Source organism: Poecilia reticulata, chromosome 10 (assembly GCF_904066995.2).
Source record: "Poecilia reticulata chromosome 10, P_reticulata-male-v2, whole genome shotgun sequence".
Lineage (NCBI taxonomy): Eukaryota > Metazoa > Chordata > Actinopteri > Cyprinodontiformes > Poeciliidae > Poecilia > Poecilia reticulata.
Genome location: NC_088839.1, coordinates 9,854,872 through 9,873,341, shown reverse-complemented (window position 1 = coordinate 9,873,341; position 18,470 = coordinate 9,854,872). Strand labels below are relative to the sequence as shown.

Sequence of the window (18,470 nt, the reverse complement as noted above, 5' to 3'; positions counted from 1 at the left end):
TTTAATCATCTGTCGAGGATGAGCAGTTTCATGACACATTCTGGATTAAGTCATGCATTTAATCATCATGTGTCACGCATTAATTAACCGCTTTTTAGTTTATGGCACAGGGGGTAGACATGCCTTTATACATTACAAGAGATGGGGTTTTTTTTCCTTCTTTTAAAGAAAGGAACGTCTGCTGGTTGAGAGCCAATAAAAACTACAAGTTATGCAACTAAGTTTCAAGAGAGATTGGCCCTGCTAATCTATTCTTAACAGTCTGAGCATTGACCAGTTGTTGGGTTTATGAAGTGACTTATTGGAAACTTGATCTTCAAAAATCAAATTAAATTGATAATTGCTTTTTGTAGTTTCAGTGTATTTTTTTATGCATCCATGATCTCCTTTTCCAAAATTGGGCTGCAGAGGTAACAGGTCCAGTAGGGGAACACAGACATCTTCCTCTCTAGTGTATTCTGCGCAGCCCCTGCAGTGACCTGAAGGGATGTTTAGTCCCTCCAGTGTGTATTTGGTCCACCCTGCGGTCTTCCTCCAGTGGGATTTGCCTGGCAAACCTTCGAAGGACCGAGGAGGCATCCCGAACAGAACCATATCTTCTGATTTATTTATTTTTTTTAAGCAGAGATGCAGCAGAGATCATGTCTCTGAATCCAGCTGACCTGCAAGAAGGACATTTCAGCTGCTGATCTGCAAGATGTCTTTCTTTGCTTTATGATCCATGTCTTATGACCATTGGGGGAGAGCGTAGCTTGATGGGTAAAATGAGAGCTTAGCTCTTTAGCTCAGCTGTTTTAAACCAGAACAGTACCTGCATTCCTGCAGAAGTGGCCTCGGGTTATCTATTCATCTCCTGACCGATCGTTTGTGAACGTGACATCAAGATAATTAAAATTCTCCACGGTAGAACTGCATGCTGGGATTTGCCTTTTTCCGGTTGGGCTTTTAGGGCCTCGGAGGAGTTGAGTCTGGTCCCAATCGCTTCACAATCTGCTCCGATTTGCTCAAGTGCATGCTGAAGTTCATGCCCTGAAGATGAGAGCATTACTACATAATCTGCAAAAAGAAAAAATACATCAGATCCTGTGATTCCCAATCCCAGCACCCTCCTCTCCACTACCAAAGTCCCGGACTTCATCCAAAGTTCCAAAATCGGCTCTCATTTTGCGTAGACCGAAATTGCGCCATTTTTTTCGCTGCCCGAATGAACTAGCTCTCTCCAAAGTGTCTTCTGATTGGTCAGAAGTTTGTTGCCATGCGCTCGGACAGATATGTCAATATTTCTCTTCAACCAATCCACTGACGCTCTCCGGTTTTTGTATCTAGACGAGACATGAATACTTTTTGAGGAACTGAACTGACGAAACTGAGGAATTATTTGTACAACTCTTCACTAAATAGCTGCTATATTAATAAGACTTGAAGACGATTAATAACTCCTGGATGGAAATTGTAACATTGACTGTTAAATGAAGTACGTCTGGGCTTTTAGTCTGGAGACCCAATCCATGACGGGCAGTATTTTTTGGCTTTTGTCTGTCGTCAAAAGAATCATCTGAATAAACATCTCTCACATGGTTTTCACCTGCCACTTGTTTTTTTTTTTGTTTTTTTTCTTCGTATCTTTTGTTGTTTTTTCTTTTGTAATTACAGAAGGTAACAGTTGTCAGCGTTTTCCTCCACCGTATTCCCCTCCCAGAGAGCTTTGTGTTTAATTCTCAGATCCAAGTGTTTTCATGGGCTCTCCCTTAACAAGTCGACCTCCCTTAATTGTTCTCTACATCTGACATGTGTTGATGCGTCTCAGACTGCCATCCTCGTATTAGTCAGAGCTGAGAAAATGAACCGTGTTTCCGTGGCTGTGTATAAGCGCGTGTGTTTGTTCGCTCAGGGGGAATGCCAGCTTTGACTTGCCGCTAATTACCCAGCATGCTCTCTGTTCTGTGGTTAATTGTCCAGGTCCTCGTTTTCTCTCGATGGGACGTAGTGTTGGAGTGGGTGTGGGGGTGAGAGAAAACACGTACTGTCTTCTTCTTCTTCTTCTCTGCCCGTCTTCCAGTGTGTAGCCTTCTATCTCCATCTTCCTTCCTTTATGTCACTTGTTGCTCGGTGGGGATGCAAATTAAACCTTCGGCTGCGGTTACAGGACAAGCCGGCGGACGAAAACTCGTACAAATTTGTGCCGCCCGTGCGTGGGTGCTTACCTCCAAGTCTCGGCGTAAATGTTTGTCGGTGTGTGATTTAGGTTTTTGTTTGTTCGGAGTATTTCTGTGTGTAAAGAAATAGACGCGATGACAGTGAGTTGAGCCGTAGCTGGGAGGTAGGGGTGGCGGGGTCTCTGTCAGCTTTCTCTAATTATGTGTGGCATTTCCATACTGGACCACTGTCAAAAAAATAAATAAATAAACAGATGCACAAAACACACACACACACGCATAAATACACAACCTAGCCCTTGCCTAATGATACAGAGCTGTGATTGTTGGCTGCCTGCTATGATAGAACCCCTCCATTGCTGTCCGCAACATAAATCAATGTCAATTACCTCCCCAGAGCACATTAGACACTTTCCATTCCTGCTCATAATTAGTGCGGACCGTAGACATATTCCCATCCCACACAGGCTCGCCGAGCGCCGTCTGCACACAAACAACAAAGCCTTGGACTGAAACAATTTCGCTGGGCGAGTTCAAATGCATACCGGCACATCAAAAATCGCATGCATTGTGTCGCGCAGAACGCGAGCAGCTCACCGGCTCGCTCGCCGCACATTAGGAGGATTGTAATTAATTAGCGCCGGCCTTGCCATCACAGAGTGCTTCAATGGCTGTGAAAATGAGTTCAAGCAGACACAAGCTGCTTGACCTTGGGAAAAGTGGGAGCACGTTTTGTTGTGCGCACACCCCGCGCGTATGTGCATCCTTGCGTTTGGCAGCATATATGAATTTTGCATGCATAATAAAAAAGGGTGAGGGGGGGGTGACACAAAGAGCGGGGTATTTTTAGACAATAACATCATATTTCCTTTACATGCCGTCTCCCCATGCTCCTCATGCCTCCGTCTGTCAGGTGTGTTTTTGTTCCTCCTTTCTCCCCTTTTCTCTCGTGCAACACACCTGACAGGTAACGGGGAGAGGAACGGGGAAGGAGGGGAACCCGGCGGGACAGCAATCCAGCAATCAGTGGTATAAAATGCGGAAAGAGTGGGAGAAGGGAGACCAGCACCAACGGACTGAATAATTGATAGAGAGAGTGGAGCAGTGCTCCCAAAACAAATATTCATGCTCGGAGCCCATTACCTGTTTTTAGCGAGGGGGAAAAAAAAGACATGCGCTCTCTGTTTTGTTAACAGCGGTGATTAAAGGCATCAAAATGATAGGGGGGAGCGGAGGGGCTCAAAGCACAGATAAGCTCTGTTTTCCTTCTTCTCAAAGGACAGCCAATAGTCTGAATGCTAGTGACAGTGGGCTGCATTAGAAAAAGGACAGCCCTGACACACATTCAGGCAGACATGAGTCACAAGTCCTGGACTGGAGGCGGAGAAGAGTGACAAATCCAGTTGATGGAGAGGAAAAAGAGACTCGGAGCCCTCATAACTCACTCTAGTTATGAGAATGTCTTTCCCAAGAGTGAGTCAAGAAGTTTAGGGTTTAGTTCTTCTGTTTCCCACAGAGCAAGTAAAGTAAAGGGGAAAAAAGAAACAAATTCTCCGTGTTTTCTGCCACTTACAGTAGAAATAGTGACATGTACAGTAGTAGCAGAGGCACAATCAATGTATTTTTACATTATTAAATCCATAATCTGAAACTAAAATTCAACTCCTAAATATCGATTTCTAAACTTTTCCTGAGTTTAAACCATCAGTGTTGTTTCTAAATAAATATTAACTTGTTTTCATTGCATTATTTGAGTTCTGAAAGCTCTGCATCTTTTTCTTGATTTTAACCATTTTTCATTTTCTGCAAATAAATACTACATTTTTGCTTAGAATTTCGGACTTTGTCAGTAGTTCATAGAATAAAAGAACTAAGTTCATTTTACTCAAATATATATACGAGAGTAAAATCAGAAATCTGATCATTTTTTTCCAGAGCTGTCTATGTATATCTGGGGTTTTATTATCTGCATCCTCATTGAGCAGCTGCTTAATAAAAAAGAAAAAAAAGTATTTTCTATCGTGTGCTTGGAAAAAATATATATCTATAGTTTATGGAATGTATTTTTTCTGATCCTATCAATTTTGGTAGCCTCTAAAAATCTAAATGTTTTTCATCTTTTGCTGTAATGTTTACAATAAAAGAGACCATACAGTCTCCCACCCCAACCTTGACCATGTATGTGTAATTTTTACGAATACAGATTCAGATTTATTTTGGTAAATTTACAACATTGCAAAAAAACAAAACACAACCAAATAAAACCCTATTTTACAAACCGAAAATTTACCACAAAAGTAATAGACTGAAAACAAGACTTGTACTTTCCTAACCCATTCTTAGACTCAGCAATCTACAAAAATGAAAGACGTCTTTTGCCACATACCATGGAATATTTGGATTTCCCACAGGTTGAATAAACACATCAAGACATCATTTTATTGAAGATTACAGCTTTTTGTGTCAAGACGAGTATGTATATATATATATACATATTTTTTTTAGAAGCTAAAAGCTAAAGAGGGCACCGAAAACCTAACTAATGCCCAGTAACGGAGATAATGCTGACACTCTGAAGTAAACCAAAAATGACTCATTAGCTCTGACAATATTGTTTTTTGCCTTTCAAGCAAGGAAACTCGACACATTGTTTTCCCTTTCGCAGCCCTCATCCCCAAGGTCAGAGGAAACTCAGAGGGTTTGATGAAAAACGCATATTCTCACTTCCACACACAATCCCAAGGGGGACGAGCAAGACAAGACAACTTCCTCAAACACTGTGAGGCAAAGTCCCTTTTTACTCCGTCTCTGAGGCAGGGAGGTGACCTTTCCTCCTGTGATATGTCACACTCACCTGAGGGCTCTGTTCTGTCATACCGGTCTGTGTGTGTGTGGGGGGTGTGGGAGGGGGCCCACGGCCTCTCCACATGTGCGCTGCAGGGACGCTTTGCAAAAGATGACACAAGAAGGTTTCACCCGTGTTTTTGTCCTCCTTTCTTTTCACTGTCTCTTTACAAGATTTTAAATGTGGAATACCTCTAAAAGTGACCGCTGCTTTTCTTTAAAAGGTTAGATTTAAATAAAAATGTTTATAAAACAGAGCAATAAGGTGATTAATTACAAGTGGGCTACAACACACTAAGGAAAAGTAAGGACAGTTGTAGTAGGAGTTTCATTGTGTGAGCATACGCACAAACAGTGAAGGTGGAGGGTAGTAAGTAATGTTGAGTGAAAGGATGGGGGCTCAGATCCCTCTCTGATGTTGAACTCTGACCCCTACCTGGACCACGAGTAAGAGAAGAAAGCGCTGCATTCCTGATCCTGTCCAGCCATTAAGGGCAGAAACGGGACACATCATAAGCGAGGGAGAAGAGGAGAAAAACGAGGGCAAAAGAAACAAGGTTGCATCAAGTGGAGGTCAAAGCGAGGGCTTCACCAGAGGCGCAGTTCAAGGATGTCCTCACAAATAAGCTTGTCGGATTGAAAGAAATTGAATGCAAACTCACACGTGAGTCTATTTCCTCGTTAAATGTGTCGCTGTCTTTCCCCTTGACGTCTCCGCAGGCACTTCTTGTTCAAGACGTCATCAGGGACCACCCCGCTCTTCAGCAGCTCCTCCCCCGGATACCCGCTGACGTCGGGGACGGTCTACTCTCCGCCGCCTCGCCTCCTGCCCAGGAACACCTTCTCTCGCTCAGCCTTCAAGCTGAAGAAGCCGTCCAAATACTGCAGCTGGAAATGCGCGGCGGTCACGGCGATCGCAGCCGCCGCCCTGCTGGCCATCTTACTGTCCTACTTCATTGGTGAGTGGCAACTTCAACACTCAATGTGTAAAATGAAATTCATCTCAATTGCGTTTTTATAGCAGAAGCCTAATCTGACTTACATTAAAATAGAAAACTTACTTTAGTTTGAGAACATTTATTCAATGACAAAAGCTATCTTGCATTATGTAATAAGTGTTTTGAACAAAATCAGTCGTGCTACATAATTATTGGCAAGAACTACTTTGTTCAACTTCCTTCTGCCAGTTGTACAGCATTTAGGTTTTCATACTATAGCTGAGTTTCCATCACAAATGTGCGCAACACTCTGTTGATAAGTTAAGTCGTTAAAAAAACATGCCGATCAATCATCCTCCAGCCACTTCCTGTTGTCTCCTTTGTCTTTTCTGCCTGTAGTAACATCTGGTTGTTGATCACGTGACTCGTGTTGGGGAAAAAAGTGTTTCCATTTTCACTTTTGCAAAGTAAACTAATTTCTATACAACCGAAAATCCACTTCATCCTAGTGCCAAAATCTTTTAGCAGAAAATCTGAATTTTTACAAAATTGGCGCGTTTACATTAAGCAAATGTATTTCCTTAATTCCAATTTCCACAATTTTATGGTCAGTGGAAACCCATCTTAGAACAGTCGCTCTAGGTCTTCTGACACGGTGGGCCTTTATCTCCCTGAAAGACCCAATAATGTCCCGTTTTCAGTTTTTTGACTGTTTCCACCTGATATTAATGTGGAATGTCATTGTTTCATAAAAAGTCCATTATGCCATTCACTTTAACAAGGTTCTCTGAGCCTTTAAAGAAAGAAACTTTCCCACAGCATCACAGGTCCTTTTCTATACTTCACAGTGGCTACAACATATTGTTTTCATGATGAAATACATTATGTGTATTTACTAAAAAGCTAAAGTTTTTGTAGTTCAGCAAAACTTACATATTCATGTTTGTGATTGTAGGCCCAAAAAAAATTGTTTTCTGGCACACCTCCCAAACAACCAGTTGGTGCGTGGATAACACAAAACAGTTGTTATAAGGATCAGGTTATCCGAGTATAGCACTTTTTTTTTTTCTTTTGCGGTTCGCTGACAGTTGCGAATTTTTTCACCTCCCTCACCATTCTGCTCACTCTGCGTGGTGACAAGATAAACATGGGTCCGCTTCCAGCTTTGTTTGTCACAGTTCCAGTTTTTCAAAACTTTTGAACTTTTTGCTCCGACTGCAGATCTGAGCAAGTTTAAACGCGAAGCAACTTCCTTCGTGCCTTTCAGAACGTCTGCATTTTAACTGGATGGCATGTTTTCTTGTCTTACCCATTTTGAAAAGCAGCCAACAGAAACTCAAGTTTGAGTCACGTGATATTTATTCATTTATTTATTTTCTTTTAAACAAATATTTCTTAGCATGTTGATTTTTCTCTTCTGGATAAATTACACAGGTCAACAGCCAAGAAAAATTGTCTAGGTTTTTTTTTCAGCTGTTTTAGGGTCATTTTTGATGAGCTGAATCCAAAAATCACATTGGTTTTGCTCAGTCAGGTCAACTTTCTGATTTATGGAGCAACATCAGCATCAAAATGCATCACTTGTTCTCACATTTGGATCGGTCTCCTGAAAATCTGGGATCAATGAGTGAAGAGCAGGAGGAGAAACTCCATCAGGACAGAAAAGAGACGGAGATGTAATGTTCAGTTCATGTGTTCTTACCCTTATCATCTTACCCTTATCAGTGTTTCTTACTCAATTTACAGAAATCCAAGTTTGTAACATTTAGTTAATAAACGCTCTTAGAGGACAATATTTGTTCTCCTAAAACCTGTTTTGGGTGAGAAATATTAACGGAAATGTCACAAGAATTGGATTTCTCCAAAACAAATTATAATAAAAACCTCACCTGATTGACAAAAATGGATGTCATTTTTGTCAAATAGTCCTAATTCAGTTGAAAAAAAACTTCCAAAAAATATTCCTTTGCAACCCAGTGTAAACTTAAAGAAAAAAATTGGCTTATAATTTAAAAAAAGGGAAAAAAAGTGTGAGATTGCGCTGCAGCAATAAAACAATAAAAAAACGACTTTATTTTAAGGCTTTTTACACACCAGTTGTGCCAGTAACCGGATGGTGCTGAATACAAATGACCACCATGCCGCAAAAGTGAAAGAATCCAGCCTCTGTCACACATGAACACCTCTTTTATTTCAAGTTCTTCAGTCCAGCTTGTGTTGTGCTAACCTACAATCCTTCAGCTTTTGCTTTTATTTTTTTTTCCCCTCCCACGCCGGAATAAGAGAAGGAAAAAAAAAAGTGTCAAGTTAACGGCCCGCTACAAACACCAAGCAGAGTCCGGGGCGTGTGAGCTTTTGTCGCTTTAGCTTTGTTGTGCAGCTCTGTCAAAATCGGCCTCAACAGATGCCTCGGCCTCCGCTCAGTCCTGGTAAACAGCCACTGAGACAAACACACACACCCACGCACACACGCGCACACACACACCGCAAAAATAACCAAGACTGTTTGTCTGAGCAGGTATCAGTCTAAGTGGGGATCCTAACAGACCCAGCAGGAACCTGGATGTTTTTCACTGATCTGAAGCCAGCGTGCGATACTTGAAGGAATGGCAGACACTCAGAGCACATCAGGAAGAAAATCTGATGCCTGTCTACCGCTGGATCCGCAGGAAGAAAGAGAAAAGTGTTGCTCACAGTGTGTGTGTGTTTGTGTGTGTGTGTGGGAGTATGTGTGGGCATGGATTTATTTATTTTTTTGACCTCCTTCACTGGCCGAGAGAATGCAAACCTGTGCCATTTATCCGTCGGTGTGAGAGACAGAGCGAGGCAAAAAAAAAGGAGGATTTGAGAATATAAGGACGTCTATATGTGTGTGTGTGAGGAGGTGTGTGTGAAAGGAGGCAGATGTGCCACCGAGCCCCTGATTGGCCTCTTACCCCAGAGACCAGAGTCAACAGATGGGAGGATCTTAGGAATCAGAGGCATCAGCAGAAAGAGAGAACCCCTCACTGACTCCACATTAATTATTAATATAATTTTGCATTATTTATAGACAAATCTATAGCGTACCTTTTTTTTTTTTAACTCTACAATTTGCCTGTCATAAAGTAGCACATCGCAAAAGTATTCACATCCCTGCACATTTTCACATGTTGTCATGTTGCGACCATCGAATTCAATATGTGTCGTTTCTGATTTATGTGACTCTTGGTGCTGAAGTCGTTCATTTTCCTTCCTTTTTACAATTATGCACCACTTTGTGTTGGTCTTTTGTTGGCAATTTAAAAAAATAATAAATGTCCAGTCCAATACCAGAGAGGCTAGTCCAAGACTCGATAGACTGCCTCAAAACTAGATGGGCTTTTCCAAAGCGGGATTATTTTTGGCCCCAAGCCGACTGCCAGTCTATAACCAGAATCCTAATCCCAAATTAGCTGCCTTACAGTCCTTTACTGTTTTATGAAATATTTCTGCAGAGGGAGAAGTCATGCACAACAGTCCTTGCAAAACATTTCTCATTTACTTAGATGAATTACGGACACATAGAGCGACACCCAGTCCCACCCTTTCCCAAACGGGAGATTGGTGTACAGTCTAGCAGCTAATCACAAATAGTTGTGTCTTTGGAGATTTGGCACAGCGTCACATAGGAGAGTCACTCTCTATTGATTTTCTAACATCAAAGAGTTTGAGCTGACCTCATGTGGACTGGAAGACGATGGCTGTCTGCAGCATTACCATTTGGCTGTGGGGTGTGAATACAACAAAGCAACATTCTCTAATACTCCAGATCCCCCCTCCCAAAATAGAAAACGCATTAAAGTTAGTTAATGAAACATGACAAAATGTGGAAAAGTTTAAGAATAATGAATACTGCAAGTTTACACACACACACACATGCACACACACACACGCCTACACACACACACACACACACACACGTGTATGCAGGTTTGCGCACAGACTCGTCCACTTTTGCGAGTGTTTGTGTGGCCCCTCGGAGTGCCCTTGAGAGCAGTGTGCCTCCTCCAAGGCAGATCAAGGCCCCTGGCCTGGGGCACACACACGCACACACACATGTCCATCCCCTCCTGATTTCTGCCCGGTCACACCGTAGTGGACAGACATGTACAGAGCCACACAACCGCCGCTGGGATGGTGAAGGAAACCCACAGATACCCCAGGCCAGACGAATATTTCACTTCTCTGGAAGCGCACAGTATATTTGCTAATAACGACAAATGGTTTATTTCATCAAAACATATCATTCTAATTATTAAACGTAGAGTTAATTAGAGAAATAATATGTAGTGTGTCTGCTTCAAAGACTAATTGCTGCCTTTATTTTATTGAATTATTTTTTTCTTTCCCAACATTGCATAAGGGTTTGTGTGCATGCCAGAGGATTCCTTTTAACAGCAGTGGCTGTCTGTCTTAATAATTAGTAGTATTAGCTTGTCAGCCAAGCCAAGAGATTACTTTATTATTAGGTGTATTTATAGCACAAACAAGACGGCTAACAGACTATCTAAATACAGTACACTGTTGCATTTTTAATAGGATCGAGCGCGTCCGATAGTTTCTGTGCATTCTCGCTCGTGTTATCTGCCGGAGATCTGTGCTTTACCAACAAACCTAATTGTCCACCTGGATACAACTCAGTAGGCAGAACAAGGCTGGAACAAGAAGGTTTTGTTTTATTTCTTTTTTTTTCTTCTTTTTTTTTTACTTTTGCTCTGTTGCTAACTGTAAGGTCCCCGTTCAACTGTAGGGAAATGTTTTGCTCGGGTGTTTTGTCTGTGCCGAACAGAGCTGTAGCGGTGCTGCCAAGCCTGAAACCCTTGTGTTTACCTTGCTTTTTGTAGCGTTAATCGTGCAGCGAGTTCACTACTCATAACAGGGAGTGGGGGGTATGGGAGGGGTTTCTATTTTTTGTGTGTGTGTGTGCCTCGTTTGTGTATGATGCACGTATGCGTGTGTGCGTGGGCCCAGGCGATCGCTGCTGGGATTTGCGCAGAGCACCCAGAGCCATGCAGCGTGAAGAGGACCCCTCTGAGGCATCCGCCCAGGAGCCCGCTCATAAATTACATCAGGACACATGTGCCTGAGCAGCACTTTTCTGTTTTGTGTGCGTGAAAGTGTGCGCGATGCGCGTCAGTCCTTCTCCGCTGGAACTCAACGTAAACTGTGTGCTTGTGTGTGTGCGTGCGCGTACAATGTTTCACATCACACTCTCAGTCTGGATTTCTTTTCCTCCTTATTTTTCAAATCCACACCTTTTAAAAGTATTCGTACACCCTTTAACTTTTTTCACGTTGTCACGCGACAGCCGCGAACTTCAACGCGTTTCCTTGGGATTTTTTGTGATGCGCCAACCAAATAGTGATTTTTGCAGATAGATATCAGAGTGATGTGTGTTTCTGTTCATCTCCCCTCTTTGCTCTTATACTTCTAAATAAAATCCTGTCCAACCCATTACTTTCAGTAATCACAAACCTATCAAAACATGGGAATCCATCGAAACTCAGAGGCAGAGATGAGATTAACGCAACACAAATGAGGAATAAAGTGATTTGGACAAAATAAACTTTTTAATCTATCTGCAATTTGATTCTTAGGGGAGAAAATTCATGATTTTGGCTTGTTTAGTTAATTTTTCACAAATGAAATGCAGATCAAAGATAATAATGAAAAATAATGCGGGAAGAGGTAGATAAATAGTACAGAAAAAAATATATAACACAATCGTTCATCAGATGATTATTAATTTATGAGATACAATCAAATAGAGTAAAGACACATCTACAAAGTACTAATGGGGATATAAGTGGAATATGTAACAGTGGAAGAAGTGACCATCACAATTCTTTAAGTGCAGTTTTGCTTCTCCAGAGGTCAAACTATCCAGAGATCGGATAGTTGACACTACTAAGAACGCACCGCAGCCACCATGAAACATGGTGGTAGCTGCAGCATGCTGTGGGGGTTCCTTGTTCCCCCAGCACAAGCCCGGATGGAAAGCTCTAAACACGGGCCGACACGTAGGAAACGGATTCAGTTCTTTTAGATTTGCTTCACAGTTATGCTCTACTGTAAAATAATCTGACCAAGAAGCTTCCCCAGACGCGCCGAGGGACTTTTCTGAAAGCTGTGCTTCAGGTGTACAGTCGACAACACTTCTTTGAGGCACTACCCTGCTGCTTCAGATGGAGCCATGGGATTGAGATAAACATACACACATAAAAGAAAGAGAGAGAGGGAAAAAGAACTCTGAGTCTGTTCATTTCATCACTATAGCATTACAGAGAACTCAAGAGGACCGGCAGACGCACTTCTTCGTTTTTGCTCCAAACTCCAGTGGAGTGTGGCCTTCCTCTTTTACGTGTGAAGGAACGACTGAACGGATGGAGAGAGGAGGATAAACGAGAGTGCTTGTTCCTCATTCCCTCGGCGTCTTGTTTGCTCGCTCCGCGTGGAGGACCCCTGCCAAAAGGAGAGGTGGTTGCTAGGATACAGGTGAACGGTTGGCATATAGGAGAGGAGACGGGTCCATCATTGTGAATGGCAACCCGGAGAATGTAAAGGAGGGCGAGGGAGAGAGAGGCAGAGAGGGATGAAACGCACACCGGAGGTCAGAGGTGAGCGTAAACACGGATAGGAAATGGAGGACAGATTGCCCCGAGAGCCAGACGGGGAGAGGGTCGCGGGGCTGATCCGCAGCTGCCGCAGCTGTCTGCTCCCTGAGCCGTGAGGTCACAAGATTGCTCAAGTGTTAGGGATGTGTTGTTTGCACTGCAGAGGGAAGAGGAAGGTGGTGGTGATGATGATGATGATGATGATGATGATGATGATGAGAAGAAGGAGGACGCCTAGCATGAGTGACAGGACAGGCCGAGGTGTGGAGAGGAGAAACCGGGGGAGAGGCAGACGGAGGAGAGATGAAGGAGAACGCGGCCTCCCGAGGGCTTCTGTCACCTGGAATAACTGTGGGACTAATGTCTCCTAATTGATCACAGCCAGCAGAGAACAGAGGGACGGCGACGACAACGAGATGAAAGGACGGAGGGAGACTGCAGAGGACGAGGGGGGGAAGAAGCAGTTGCGTCAAAACAAGTTGGGAAGGATAAAAAAACTAAATAAAGGGAGGAGAAAGAATAGGAGTCTTAGAAGACGGAGTGTGTAAACAAAAAAAAAAAAGGTGTGATAGATGACAGACTTGTCAGGCTAGTTGCGTCCGGGTGGACTGTTTTCACATTCCCATACATATGCACACAATCCCACACATGCACACACACGTACAGGTGCGCCCTTGACTTCTATGAGTAAACTCCTGCTAGCGGGCGCCGGTGTCACCTTTTGCGGGAGTGTTTCAAATGAATGTGCGCGCGAGTGTGTGACTGGTGAATTTGTCCGGCTCCGTGGCGTACCCCCAACATGGCACCGTCGCCGCTGATGAATGAGAGGAGCCCGCGCGCATTCACACCACGTATTTATTTATTCTTTTATATTTTTTTTTTAAGGCTTCTCTCTCTCTCTCTTTCTCCCGCCTCCTCCGTGTGTTGATTAAACAGAGCCACACGCGCACAAACACTGTCATCGAGTGTGACCTTCACGCCTTGAAGCCGACCACTTCCCATCCATCACCGCCGTCTTGGCTGCTCCAGACTGATCACAATCGCTTACTTGCCCCGCCGCTCCTCCCGGCGAGAAGTGCCTCACTCGGGCGAGTTCCCATCACCGTTTCCTTCCCGTAATAACATGCTAATGGCTTTATCGTTCACAGCTGTGCAGTTAGCAAAGTAAATACATAATAATCAAATTCATATCCGCAACTCAGAGGTCTCTCACACACGCATGCTGGGTTAAGCAGAGCAACTCAGTCAAGTGTAAGAAACAGGAAAAAAACAAAAAAAAGATTAAAGATGAACATTTCTATCCAAAATAATGCATATATTACTAGCTAGGAGAAAAAAAAGTCTTCATTGTATGAAAAGTGCATTTCAAAGTATTTTCAAAGCAAATAACTGAGTTTGTTTCGGGAGGTATGCATCGATATTAATGTCACAGTTATTATAGGTGGAGCCATAAACAAAACCTCGACTCCTCTGGGTAGTTGAGTTGAAATATAGGCAGCATTTGGTCAGTCATACTATTAGCATAGTATATGCTTGGCAATGGGACAGTAACGACCTGATCATAATTTTGTAACAAAAATGCAATTTTAAGTAATTAGCTAAATTATATGTTATGTCCTAGTAGTAGCAGCTTTTAATAAACAGTTAACAATGAAGGTACTTCTTTGATGGTAAAGGAAACTGATATTTAGGTAATGTTTAGCTACTAAATAACTACATAAAAATGACCAGGAAGCAACGACTGTTTGTTGGATATCCAAAGCAGATTAATGGTTTGTTGGTAAACGTATAGCAAGATTTTAACAGCAATTGTTCATTTGGAAGAAGTGCAAAAAATTTTTTCATTTTAAGCAATTATTAGTTTACATTAACTGCTCATAATAAGCTATTTGTCAATACCAGAATTGTAGTTTTTGCATAATGCGATGCCATTACTAAACTATACTATCACCCTTATCCAGCTATTTATAATTAGCTATTAGTAATGGAGTAGTCTACAGTCTTCTGTTAGCATTGTGTAATTTGGCAAGTTATTCCAAGTAAGTAACAGATGGTTTTGAGATATTAGCAATAGTTTAGATGTTTGTCAGCAAAGGTGTAATAATTGTTTAATCTTGTGTAATTAGCAGTGTTATTATATGTAATCAGTTGCAGTAGCAGGTAGTAACAAGAAATTGAGAACAGAATAAAAATGCAGTTTTTGGGTCATTTTTAATCACTCCTGTTATGACATGTAATTACTGCTTATACTGCATTTGAGAAGAAGATATGTAATGTGATAATTGTCTGGTTAAAAAAAATAATGACCAAATTTGTAACGTGTTTTTACACGTTTCTAATATCAACTGTTTTTTTAAAGAGAAATACTTAGCTGTTTCAAACTTTATCAAGAGTTTTGTCAGTCACATAATTAAATTTGTAAAAGCTGATATCGCCAAATAATTGAATTTCTCTTGCTGCGGTAGTGCCCTATTGTTATTAGAAGTCCAACTAAATAATATTTTCTTTCAAACAATCTTTTAATTAAATTTGTCAACTTTTTAAGTTGAAACCTCTGTAGCTGATGATATTATCTTCCCTTTTTTAGATGTTTAAAGAAGCAATAAGCATTAAAGAAAAAGTGCAACCACTTTGTTAAACACAAACTTTTCATTGCCTTTTATTTGTATTATTATTATTATCCTCTCAAGGTTTCAGCCAAAAAAAAAAAAAAACCTCCGGAATATGTGTCGGCTTGCGAAGCTCTGTCGGGTCCGTGGCTCCTCTCCAAAGCCGGCTCCTTGACCCCTCCGTCCCCTCTCACGTCGCATGCGGCTTCCCTTCTGCTGATCCAAGGTGGAACAGTGAGAGGTCAGGATGTGTCGCTCATGCCAGCGTAGGTGTCCGTGTACTTGTGCGTCTTTGGCGTGTGCGCGCCACGTGTTTTTTTTTTTTTTGGAGGTGAAGGCACTGCTGGGGCATATGGCGGGACGCAGGGATCGGGGCATACGGATCTGGACGTGGAGCGTGTGTCGGCAGCAGCGGGGCCTGTCGCGCTGATAAAGGTTAGGATCGTACGGCACGCTGCCAGTCCAGGAAAAAGGGGCAGGGCACGGCGCAAGGTGCTGCACCATCTGCACCGCGAGGGATAAATGGGTCATCTGCTCTGGTCAGGGGATACAACGCAGAGGTGCACAGTTGTTTTCGGTTCTAACATTCATCTCTTGACTTTTACTTTTTTTAGATAAGTTTGCAGTTTTTTTTTTTATTTTCCTTTTGCAGTTCTTAAACCAGCGTGCCTCAGCTTGCTTCATTCATTTATTTCCTAATTCATTTTTTACAGGTCTTATCTGGGCCCGATCGTTAGTCCAATTAGGCCCCACAACGCTCGACTTGTTTCTGTTTTAAACAGAAGACGAATGAAGATTTTGTTTCTTCCCCACTTGCTTGTTCTCCGTCCCTTCCCTCAGTTTCTTTTCAGCTCCTCCGTCTCCTGGCCTTCCAAGACGCACTCTGTCTTTTCATCCTCACTCATTCTCTGCCGCTTTCTGATGTGTGATAAGATAGCATAGTTCCTCATATCCTGTTTCTAATACAGATCGATGAGAGGGAGAGGACTGGAGGTGGGCTGGGATGAGGTGAGGCAGAGCGGATTGATGCGGGGAGGAGGGAGGGTCACGGAGCAGATATGTGAAAAGGAAATGAGGATTCAGAAAGGAGGACATCACTCAGATGCACATCTCTTTTCATTTAACCAATCACCCACACACACGCATGCATGCATGCATGCACACACGTGGCTACAGCCGTGGTGGTGGGTCCTGTCAATATTTCAGTGCCGGTAAAGAAGCCATTTTTCAGCTGTGATTTACTAAGTTGCTTTCTTCTCGTTTTGTGCAGGTAAGAGCTGCCAGCAACTCGCATAACCTTTTGTGTTGCAGTCAATTACAGTTCAGTTGCATCAGCTGGATGAGGAGGTCCCATCGGGCCTCGCAGCTTTGCGCGCTTGTTGTTAATACCGTGCAATTTGCAGCATCCATACGCTGATGCACACACACACACGCACACGCGTATGTATACGCTGGCAGACAGTTTGTCTCTCGGAGTCGATGTGACCCCCAAGGGCAGCAGGCAGCCGTCAGCCGCCCCCGTCCTTTTGTCTGAGACTCTAACTGATCTCAGCAAGAGGAGCGTCTTCAGAGCTCGGTCGACAGAGAGGGCTGCCTTATTTATAGGTTACATGAGTGGATTTCATGAGGTAAATTTTACGTAATATCCCAAAAGGCCTGATTGTTGAGAACCTGGCCCAGCGTGTTGTTGTTTGTTTTTTTTCCTCCCTTTGTTCCTCTGATATTGGCAGCAGGAGATGCTGCTATTGGAGAGAAATTGATTTCTTCATTTCAGGTCTGGATAAGCATGGAAAGATGTTAATATTTACAAAGATCATTCCCAATCGCATCGTCCGATGACTAGATTCATCAATACATCTGTCTGTCTGTCAATCAGTCTATCCAATCACCCGTCCATCATCCATCAAATATCCATCCATCCATCTGTCAATCAATGCAATAATCATCCATCCAATTATATAATCATTCTTCTATTCATCCATCCACCCTCCCCATTCCATTCATCAATATGTCTATCCTTTCTTACCCTTGCATCTGTTCATCCATCCATTTCGTCAGTCGACCTCTCCAGGTGAGTTCTTTTAGTTTCTGTGTGCGTTTGGTTTAGGCTGCAAACAGACTTTGAACCAGCCAAGAATAGAGAGCCCCTATGAGATAGGAAGGAAGGGGTGGAGCATTGGACCAATTAGAAGCCAGGCCGAGAGTGGGAGGGACCGGTCTGTGCTACAATTACCGTCCTAATTGAGGTCAGAGTTGTTAATTTACTGGTGAATTAGAACAGTTAATATGCATTTATCTGGATGGCCAGGGGAGAATGAAAACATGCTCTTCGTGTGTGTGTGCGTGTGTGTGCGTGTGTGTGTGCGAACGTACATGTGCTCTTTGTGTAATTTTACATGCAATGCAAGAGATTACATATAAATGCATGCAAGAGGCCGCGCTGTATCTTTGGCGCAATTAGCAGCATCACAAGTAGTTCAGTTGGATCAGCCGTGCAAAGAGGCAGCAGCAGAAGAAAGGCGAGACACGAGAGAAGAGTTTGAGCATTTCCACGTTTTCCAGAGAACAGGATGATGATGATGCAATATTTTCCACCTGGTGGACATGCAGTCACCTCTCCCTGTCACTGGCACTCTTTTTTTCTCCCCCCTCACTCAAGCAGAAATCAATTTACACCCTTTAACTTTGAAACATACAAATATTGCTGTGACATGCGCAGGTGAGCTGGATTTGTGTCATCCTCTGATCTGTTACAGGATAAAAAAAATCGGTAATTCCCTTCTTGGTCATCCATGGGGGAGGAGGCTGTGCCTTCATCTCTGCTTCGCATCTTCGCCGCATCATCTCTGGTTTTCTCTCTTTTTTTCCTTCTTTTCCAAGAATTCTTGACCACTAACCTCACTGCCAGCGCACGATCCGCCACCTCCTTCCTTCCTCATCCGTACCATCATCTGTCTTCTCTCTTTTTTCTTTTTTTTTTGTCACAGGACCCCGTGTGCCGTAGCTTTTTGTTTTTTCTTTCAAATTCTGCCTTCTGCAGATGATACAGGCAAGCACTTTGCCTTGCTGAATTATGAATCGGAAAAACATTAAAAAAAATAAAATAAATAAAAAACTCCATGAAGTAGCTGATCTATTTTTAATCCAACACGCTTGCTTGTTATACCTGCTGCTCGGTGATCTGCCCCCGTATACCTGTGTGTACACGTGTGTTGTTTTTTTTTCTTTTTTTGTGCTCATCTGTTGAGCTGAATACATGAAGAAGGCAGAGCGTAAAAAGAGAAACTC

General features: G+C 42.7%; 1 protein-coding gene across 19 annotated transcripts in view; it reads left to right on the top strand.

Moving 5' to 3' along the window:
- Window positions 1-18,470, top strand: part of tenm2a (teneurin transmembrane protein 2a) — a 284,579-nt gene that overhangs the window by 211,631 nt on the left and 54,478 nt on the right. For all 19 annotated transcript variants that reach the window (XM_081611630.1, XM_081611631.1, XM_081611635.1 and 16 more), the window contains one exon: window positions 5,721-5,959. In XM_081611630.1, the coding sequence (XP_081467756.1) occupies window positions 5,721-5,959 (239 nt within the window). The remainder of the gene's footprint in view (window positions 1-5,720; window positions 5,960-18,470) is intronic.